Raw genomic sequence first — 10,092 nt, 5'->3', positions numbered from 1 at the left:
CTAAGAGTTCTCGTTCAATTGATTACAAATATTTAACTATATATGTACCTAGTACATAAGTTGTTTAATCATCTTTGTCAAACTACTGCATTTATGCAAATAAACTGAGCAACATTTTAATTCCAAAATCAATGGCAATGCAGCAATTTCGATGGATTTATTCAAATCGTAAAGTGAAGCTCTGTTTATGCTTTGATTTAATTTTTGGTATAAAAGACTTTTGATTATATCAGTCCATCATCAGATTTTCGTTTGCTTTTCTTCAGTGATCATCAAATTCAAAATGTTCAAAATTGTGAGTTTATATTTTTTGAAAAATTTAACAACATACTAATATCAACTACCTATTACGTGTTTTGTACTTAATATTCTATTTTCTTCATTAAATAGATTCTTGTAACAGCCCTTTTGGGATTTGCTGCTTCAGCATCCATTGATTCAACTGCTGAGATCCGTAGCTATCAAAATATTCCGGCTGATGCCGAGGGTAACTTCGTGTACTCCTTTGACACAACTAATGGAATCACAGTTCAAGAAAGCGGTAACATTGCCGGTGTAACTGGAGGTTCGCAATATATTTCCCCAGAAGGAATTCCAATTCAGATTACTTACAAGGCTGATGAAAATGGATACCAACCATCTGGTGCCCATTTGCCAATCCCACCACCAATTCCAGAGGCAATTGTCAGGGCACTTGCATACATTGCTGCCCATCCCCAACAAGAAGATCGCGGAAAGTTCATCCAACCACCCCCATTCAAAGGATAAGAATATATAAATATACTCGTATAAGTTTAAATAAGTTATTGTAAATCGAAAATTCTAGTCTCCTTAACAAAATGAAAAAGAAAATATATGTAGTACATTTCTACTATTGTAGAACAACGAATCGAAATCACTTTATTTTCTCTCCTACTTTTTTTTACAAAAAGGGTAAGTCATCTTTTGTTTTTTTTTAATGTTTCATTGCCACTGACAGCTATCTGTGCATAGAAACAGTATCCGATACGAATTTGTTCTAAAATAGGCGACAATCAAACTACGAGTACGTATCAGAACCAAGTATTTGAAGTTTAATACTTGTGCGTCTTTTACTTAAACAGGGAGAACCTAGTTCTATTACAAAAGCAAGTACGATTAAAGTTTGACAACAAATGTAATTTAACCGAAAGTTCTATTTAAAAATTTCATGAACCATTGTCTATTTATTGGTCTTTTGAAATCTGTTTACAACAAAACAAAAAGGAACCAATCTTTACATTGAGGATGTCATTCTGTTTTTTAAAAAGAACACTGCTCTTGAGTTGTCATTTTAGTCTAACTTTGGCTCAAAAATTCGATATACATAGTATGTCTTTAGAAAGCTTGGAAAGCTTATACAATATTTCTTTGTACAGGCACAAAGCTGTAAACCATATAGTTTATGGCATTTATATTATTTTTATTTAAGAGTTCCTTGTGTACTGGTCTTATTTTTTTAATGGGTTAGTGACTTTAGTTAATATAAGAAATATAGTAAATAAATACATAAGGTGGCGCAACAGTCCGTTGAGAATTAGGGTCTAGTGACTTACAATCTCCAACCATACCTGTGTGCGAGTAAGCTTGTCATTGAGTGAGGGGACCTACAGTTTTAAGCTAAATTCATACGGCTAATTTGAGAAAGCACTTTTCATGACAAGTATTACTCTTGAAGGATTTGTCAGTTAATCGAAAGATGCGATGAACCACATTAAAATCAACTTATTCAATCTGTTTAAGGTGACTTTTTATAAATTATAAGCACACACTCAAGTTGATATTACTACCCTTATTATGCAGAGACACAGTGTGAGCACTAAGAAAAGGAGAGAGGGTTTGAAAGGAAATATCGGCACACATTGTTTTTGAATTCCTGAGTATTGAAATGACTAGGAAAGACAGAGTGTGCTAAGACATTCCACATTCGAGTAGTACTGCTAAATAACGAATCTCTTTATTTGACAGTACGACCGAAGTTGGACTTGAGGGTATACTTTTTGAAGCAATATGGACGGAGTTAACAGATGCTAAAACATTTTCTTTGTTTTCAATTGAAAAAAAAAAAAAATCTGATCCAAAAAGCTTGCGGTTTGAAAAAAAAAATAAACTGTATGTGTTGTTATTCACACACTCTCCATCTATGCAGACCGGACCAAAAGTCACCCGAAGAATTTTTCTGTCACATCCTACAACATTCTCATCTCTTTTGAGAGGGTCCCATCCTGAGTGACAAATGGAATTACATCACAATTATTATGATGAAGTGGAATAATGTAGATTCCAGTTTATCAATTCAATAAAATAAACATACTATTAATTTCACCCAAGGGTGAAATTACATTTTTTCAGTTAACTTTTGTCCTTTAAAAAAACGAAGACAAGTAGTAGGAAAATTCGGTACTTTAATTATAGATAGAAGCCACTTTACAATTTCACCATGACAACAAAGAATTTCAGCAATTCTTAATGGAAATGTTTCAAACGACATCGAATCGAATTAAGATGAATCTTTTTACATAGACGAAAAGCTTGGTGATAGTTAATGCAAAACCACTCATCGCTTTAGTTAGTTTCACTATTAACTATAAGTTCTTGCATTACATTACACACTACTCAGCACATAAATGTACAGAGTAAAGAAGACAGCACCTTGAGCGACTAGACTATGTAAGGTGATAACAACACAAGACATTAATACAAGACAAAAGGACAGAAGAGAAAGAACAACAGACAGAAAGAACACATGACAACAGCACGCGGTAGGTTTCGAGACGTCTACTAACCACGCTCACTGATGCTCGATTCGGGTGCTCGATGGGAACTATAAGTTCTTGTTTCACAAACTTGTAATAAATTATCACAAAGCATTTTTTTCAACCTAAATACAACAAATATATAAAACACATTATTTGTAAGTTTTCCGATTTTTTGGCAAATGATAACAGAATAAGGTAATGGGATTCTTCTTTACAGGTTTAAGGGCTCCTTATCAATAAAGACTAAGGCTAACATACAACATTTTCGAACAATGAACTGATTACCGTAGTGACACCTTTATTCACGCATATGCATATACTGTTGATTGATATATTCCACAGATGTCGGCAATTCCATGGAATTGTCCTTGGTTAAAAAGCTAAAGCTTTATTTTTTTTTTATACAACCAAATTTATAATATTATTTAATTGATACTTTTTTGTTATTATAATATTAACACTTTTACTTCGACAAAGGACAAAAAAATGTTAAATAAATTACACATACAAATTCATCTGTAAAATATTCTTACAAAACTAATAAACTTTAAAAAAAAAACTTATTTGCTTTGGTAATGCGGAAAGTTACAAATTAGCTATATTTGAAAATGTTTGTTACTTTTAAATAACAACTTGATTTTGTTTTGGTGAAACAGAGAAGGAAATTACATACACTTTTCTTTGAAAAATACAACTAAATTGTAAACAAAAAAACCAAAACATAACACATTTTGTTAGAAAGAAAACCCTCGAAATTTCAAAATTGTAAATTGGTGAAATCAGATAACACACCTTAATTCCAAAATTAATGTTATCCCATTTTTAACCACTAGACAATGGGCATTTTGGCCATGAAACCATAAGGATTGTAATAGGTACCAAATGTAAGATTTTCCACTACTACATATTTACATTCTTTTGCGCCAAGTTAAAAACCTACGTAGACAAAATTGGCCCATTGAGCAGTTATGTAGATTGTAAAAAATGTGGTTTTGTACACCAACTTCTCCGTAAGTACTAAGTGGATTGGCAAAATTTACATATGTATGTATATGTATATCAAATAAAGCGTATTTTGAATTTGAAAGATATTTTTAACTTGCCAAAGAAAGTGATTGTATTCAGTCCGATCTATCAAATTGAAAATTTTTACATTTCTTGCCGTTTCAAAGTCCCGAAAATTTAAGATACAAAATGTTGCTATTAATATTTTGTTAATCGTTTAGACAAATGGACGGGAATGCAAGTTATTACTGTGAGTCGGATCTTTTTCAGAAGATTTTTTTAAGCCATATTGTTTCACAAATTATAGTTTCTATATAAAGAGAAAGTGTTAACACAACAAATAGCGCATAATTTTAGAATTGTTTCCTGTTTTTAAAAAGTGATGTTAGTAATATATTCAAGGGGTATTAAAGAAGATATTTGGATGGACGTTGAGATCACTTTTCAATTAACATAGTAATCACATAATTGAAATCATACAATTTAATTTGTTTATAAATATAGTTCGGTAGTTAAAGAAATAAAGTGGTCTTTATCGTTATTCTACAATATAGTAGAAGAGTTTATTTTCATTCATTCATTTCATTTAACAACACAGTTGACTAGAATTTTCGATTAAAAACTTTTTAACTTATCATAATATTTTTATCCTTTGAATGGAATTGATTTGACAATCAATTTTTGTCCACGTTCTTCTTGTGAGGGATGGGCAGCAATGTATGCAAGTGCCCTGACAATAGCCTCTGGAATTGGTGGTGAGATTGGCAAAAGGTCACCAGATGGTTGGTATCCGTTTTCATCAGCCTTGTAAGTGATTTGAACTGGAATTCCTTCTGGGGAAATATATTGTGCAGCTCCAGTTACACCGGCAATGTTACCGCTCTCCTGAACTGCGATTCCATTAGTTGTGTCGAATGAGTAAGCAAAGTTACCCTCGGCATCAGCTGGAACATTTGAAAAACTACGGATCTCAGCAGTTGAATCAATGGATGCTGAAGCAGCAAATCCCAAAAGGGCTGTTACGAGGATCTATTTAAACATTTAAAAAAAAAATATTATTAATCTGAAGAGTTAAAAACAATTAATTAAACTCACAATTTTGAACATTTTGAATTAGATGATCACTGAAGAAAAGCAAACAAAAATCTGATGATACACCAAATAAATCAAACGGCTTTTATACACAAAACTCAAATTAAACATAAACAGAGCATCGCTATGATTTTAATAAATTCATCAAAATAACTATTCGCTGCCATTGATTTTTGCATGAAATTTTGATATTAGCATAATTGCATTTTTGCAAAGTACAAAATTATAATTAAATATCTATAAAAGAAGATATGGTTTAGTAAAATGTATGATAGTGATAGAGAAGGAATATGCTCTTATTTTTTAAATACATGCATTCGTACTAAATGATGTATTTTTAATATAAAATAAATGTATTTAAAACTATAAGAATTTAAATAATGTGTTCATTAAAATTCTTAACTTCTTCAAATTTAGTACAAATTTGAAACAAAATAATATCAAAAAGTTTAAAGAAATGATAAATCATTAAAACTCTTCAATATTATAAAGTGGTAGGATATCTATGTTTCTTAGAGCTATTTTTTTTTTATTTTAAAAATTCTTTTTACTACATCCTTCATAATAATTGAGTGTGATTATATTTGGAAATTATTTTTTTCTGTAACAATCGCAAATTTGATACAAGCTTTCTTTTCTTTGTAGGTATGAGAACAGAAAATTTAAAGGTTTGTACAGAAAAGAAAATACAAAACAAAGTGTTGAATTAATTTACTCAAGACGCATTTTTTAATGTACCAAACAATCTTTTGGAGATATCAAAGAAAAAGTTCAAGTCAGCCCAAATTTGACAAAAAATTGAAATATGATTAATATTCATATATATTTTTTAATTTGAAAACAAATGTTTGTAAGTACAGATGTCGCTATATTATGTTAAATTTGCAGGTAATTGTTATGTACATATTTGTTTTGATAAAATAAACTTTTTGGGAGTTAAAACAAAACAATTAGGATAGCGCCATTTCCACCTGGTTCTACTTTTTAAATTGGCTTTTTAATGAAAAATATTTTGCAAACATATGTACGTAACTAAAACTAAATATTCTGAATATGGAATTGTGTATATGAATGTATTTATTTATGTATAAAATATTTGGCGTTAAAAGTTCGAGTAATTTGACAAAACAAACTGATAAGTATTTAGGTCTTATAAATGAAGCTCTCCGACATAATTTCAGGTTTGTTGGAATTATTTGCAAAAGGAATTTCTAATTTTATTTCCATAGATTTATAGATAGACCGAACTCCAAAAATAAATGTCAAGAAGCCTCAGATCTAACATATTGAATAGTTTTACACAAACAAATTTTAAATAAATATTTTTGGATGTTTCGAGTTTTTGAATCTGGAGGTAAAAGTTTTGGGTGAAAAGATCTAATGCAGCTGATCTAACTAGCATCTGTGTGACTTAAAAGAGAATGATAAGAATATTACTTCCATGAAATAAATTAACATACTTTTTTAGTTTGGTAACAAAGTTCAGCTTAAACTAGTACCCGTGGCATGACGGTAATAGAAAATTTTATTTTGTAACTTGGCTTCTTTTAGTATTGCTCAGGAAAGGTACCGCGCATAGAACCGTTATTTTTTTTTTTTATTTTCTCAGCAACTTATAAACTGATTTCAATAATTTTTTTTAATAAGCTCTTATATTGCCTTAACAATATTTGATTATCAAAAATGCAATATTTTTTTGTTTGGATTTTTAAGAAAATATTGAATTTTCATTTTTCAAAATTCTATATCTCAAAAACAGGTGAACTCACTTAACAACTGCTTACCAAAAATATTTTTAAAACAAAATTGAAAAATTTTATATATACAAAATTAATTCTAAAAAAAAACCGCTCTAACAATTTTCAAAAAAAAAATTTAAATCAAGAATTTTTTATTTATAAAATGGCATTTTTGAAAACAAACTTATTTTTCAGCTAAAATTTTGAATCTTAAGATAGTTTTTTTTTATTATATTAACTGTGCATGAGCCCGAAAGAGCGCATTATTTTGACAAAATTGTAATTACATTCCTATCTTTTATCTAAAGTAATGCATTTGGTACATATTTATGTATTTTTATAACAATAATTATTGTAAATACCAGCAAAAGGCCGTCCGTGTAGCGCCACTGTATCGGATTAACGAATATGATATATTTAATCAAAAATCTATTTTAAGGTGTCTATCAAGAAGTATTTTCTTGGTACCTTTGCTTATATGATTTTAAATTATTATTATTTACGAATTAGGTTGTTTCACACAGATTTTACTTGTCTTCGCCTATATATGAAAGAATAAATAGTACAAGTTTAAGAAACGGGCCAGAAAGAGAATATGTGTTTTCTATTAGAATAACTTTTTCAACGTATGTATAACTGTATAGGTGTTACGTACAACCTCTACAACTATTGCTTACGTGTCACTTCATAACTAAAGTCCAAAAAGCATAAGAACCTGACTTTAAACAACACATACAAAAATATAAAACAAAAAATTAACTGAACGTAATAATTCCATGTTTGCGCTGAAAACTTGTAGAAAAGAGTGAATGTGTTTGGATTGTAGTAAGTACCTTCTATCTACTATAACATTCCTTCATTATCATCATAAACAAAAAAAGTCACTTAAATTTTGAAAACTTTTAGAAAAGAGGGAATGTGATTGGATTGTAGTAAGTACCTTCTACCTACTAATAACATTCCTTCATTATCATCATAAACATGGCTGCGCACGCCAATGAGATATTCTTAATTCGTTTTAGACACCTGTCTAACTACACAACCAATAGGCTATCTTTGAATACAGTAGCAAGTTCGTGCGACTCAGTCGTGCATTTTATTTTATTTTTATTTTAAACTAATAATATTGAGACTGGTTGAGTCCTAAGTAAGCATCTGTCAATCATCATCAAAGTTACCAGCAACTAAGAAAATATTACTTTAAGGTAAAGAAGCAAAGTTGGTCTTAAAAGCCCAATATTGACACTAACAAAACGTCCGAAACGTGCGTCGCATTAAAAAGCCCCTGTTAACTCTCTTTAGATCGTAATGATGCTAGTGCCAGTTTAATAATTCGTAAAATATTTAATGCCAAAAATCACCATTGGCTCTATAGCTTATCCCCTTTTACAAGTCAATCCACCAATTAATTTCTGCGTATGTGAACTATAAATTCTACAGAGCGTAATTGCTTAGCTTTTGGATTGCTTAAAAATTACATATATAAATACATTATACCGTATTAAAACTTCCTAATTGAAAAAGGCATTAAAAATCAATAAAGTTATAAATAGTACGTATACGCCCAAGTGTAAAAACTGACGTTTAATCATGAAATTCAAATATCAGTTAGTTTAAGGCTGAAAACAAAATCCATAAATGTTAAAATTAAAAACAAAATGTATGCGTAGTCCCAGAAAATTTAAGAAAAGATGATGAAGTTTTAATAAAATCGTGCATCGCTATAATATATAGCCATGGATAAATATTTATTTAGCGTATCGTAATCTTTACCGCATGAACGCCAAACAAGCTATACAATTTTCAACTATGCATATGTAGTATATATAATATATGCAAAAAAATTAAATTAAATTGAAATAAAAATACATTCAACTTTTATTATGGCCATGCTCTGGTTAATTTTAATCCGCATTTCCAACATGCATTCATTTAATTTAAAAATTTATTTATGCAAATCCTCGATAAAATAAAAATAACACACGCAAAAACTAGAGAAAAAGATGAGATTTTATAGAAGACAAAAATGTCATCACCATAACTGCATACCACAATATGCAAACTCCAAATCAAATTTGATAAATTTTATGGATCTCACCTCGAAAGAGTTTTAAATTTTTAATCAAATTTTATTTTTGCACTTCGTATAAAAGCTCTTTCAGCTGTACAGATTTCAACCAGTGTCATTCTTCGATTTCAGGCAAATAAACCAAATATGTTGTTCAAACTTGTAAGTCTAAATACCTGCAGTTATATCATTTGAAAACCATATCAAAGTACATATATTGTTTATTCTTACAAAATGTCCTCTTTTTCATTTTGCAGTTCCTCGTCACAGTCCTTTTGGGACTTGCAGCTGCCGATAACATCGACAAGGATGCCGAAATCCGCAGTCTGAAAAACGATCCTGCCGATGCTGAAGGAAACTTTGCCTACCTTTTCGACACAACCAACGGAATTGCCGTCCAAGAAAGTGGTAACGCCGCTGGTGTAAGTGGTGCCGCCCAATGGATCTCTCCCGAGGGTGTCAAAATCGATTTTAGCTACACCGCTGACCAAGACGGTTACCATCCAGTTGGCGCCCATTTACCAACTCCACCACCAATCCCAGAAGCTATCATCAGGGCTGTTGAATACATCAGAACTCATCCACAAAAGGATGAATATATCAGGACCACTAGCAAACCATTCTACGGTTAAGTAAACCATGGAAAATAATATTCAAAAGTGACCTTAAAATGTACAAGTTTTTTTTTTTTGAAGTTTAAAAATTAAAAATAAAGTTGACTGTTTGTATACTGTGATTACTTCTTTTTTTCCATATTTCGAAGTTTTGTGACCTTAAAGACTTGCATAGGTAAACGTTAAAGATCTTTTGCTATTTTGGGCTGATCTTTGTTTAATGAATGATGACTATACATCTTATGATGTTCGATTTTCAATTTCAATACGTGCGTAGGAAGCCGAATGATAAATTTTATTTTTGCTTAAAAATGTTAATTAGTGATGAGGGTTAACTTGTTTCTTTTGACATTTGTTGTACGGTTGTTGTTCGCATATATGAAGGTATAAGTTGATGACACTAAGATGCCATTGAAAAATAAAGACAAATTTGTTTTATATCTCGATACCACCACCCTATGAATAGGTCAATAACTTAGTTATATTCATTTTTAGAAGTCATGAAATATGACAAGAACAAATTATGATACATTTGTTAATAATAATAAAATGTTTTATGAAAAGACGCTTTTATTGATCAAATTAAAAGTCGTGCCTACAAAAACAATGAACTGATACTTGAGACTTGTGCCTACAAGAAAATATAACATAAAATACATTTTTTAGCTTTTCATGATTTCACTTTATATGTTTTTTTACCTACCGCAGACAAGTTTTTCACATATTGAGAAAATGATGAAGCAGAAGACAAATTTGTTCTAATTTCGGTCTTTATAAATTATTTAATCTGAGGCTAA

General features: G+C 30.2%; 3 protein-coding genes across 3 annotated transcripts; 2 read left to right on the top strand and 1 right to left on the bottom strand.

Moving 5' to 3' along the window:
* Positions 1–240: 240 nt before the first annotated feature.
* Positions 241–889, top strand: LOC129944262 (pupal cuticle protein Edg-78E-like). The gene is made up of 2 exons (XM_056053582.1): positions 241–295; positions 391–889. The coding sequence occupies exons 1-2, from the start codon at positions 284–286 to the stop codon at positions 766–768; spliced, it is 390 nt and encodes a 129-aa protein (XP_055909557.1). The 5' UTR covers positions 241–283; the 3' UTR covers positions 769–889.
* A 3,419-nt stretch (positions 890–4,308) lies between these two features.
* LOC129944259 (pupal cuticle protein Edg-78E-like) lies at positions 4,309–5,014 on the bottom strand. The gene is made up of 2 exons (XM_056053580.1): positions 4,878–5,014; positions 4,309–4,811 (listed from the first exon to the last, which is right to left on the bottom strand). Exons 1-2 carry the CDS (start codon positions 4,887–4,889, stop codon positions 4,428–4,430), a joined length of 396 nt encoding a protein of 131 aa, XP_055909555.1. The 5' UTR covers positions 4,890–5,014; the 3' UTR covers positions 4,309–4,427.
* A 3,673-nt stretch (positions 5,015–8,687) lies between these two features.
* Positions 8,688–9,417, top strand: LOC129944261 (pupal cuticle protein Edg-78E-like). The gene is made up of 2 exons (XM_056053581.1): positions 8,688–8,843; positions 8,939–9,417. The coding sequence occupies exons 1-2, from the start codon at positions 8,829–8,831 to the stop codon at positions 9,311–9,313; spliced, it is 390 nt and encodes a 129-aa protein (XP_055909556.1). The 5' UTR covers positions 8,688–8,828; the 3' UTR covers positions 9,314–9,417.
* Positions 9,418–10,092: the final 675 nt, after the last annotated feature.

This window comes from Eupeodes corollae, chromosome 2, assembly GCF_945859685.1.
Source record: "Eupeodes corollae chromosome 2, idEupCoro1.1, whole genome shotgun sequence".
Lineage (NCBI taxonomy): Eukaryota > Metazoa > Arthropoda > Insecta > Diptera > Syrphidae > Eupeodes > Eupeodes corollae.
Note: the sequence above shows the minus strand (reverse complement) of the source record. Positions and strands in the feature narration are given on the sequence as shown.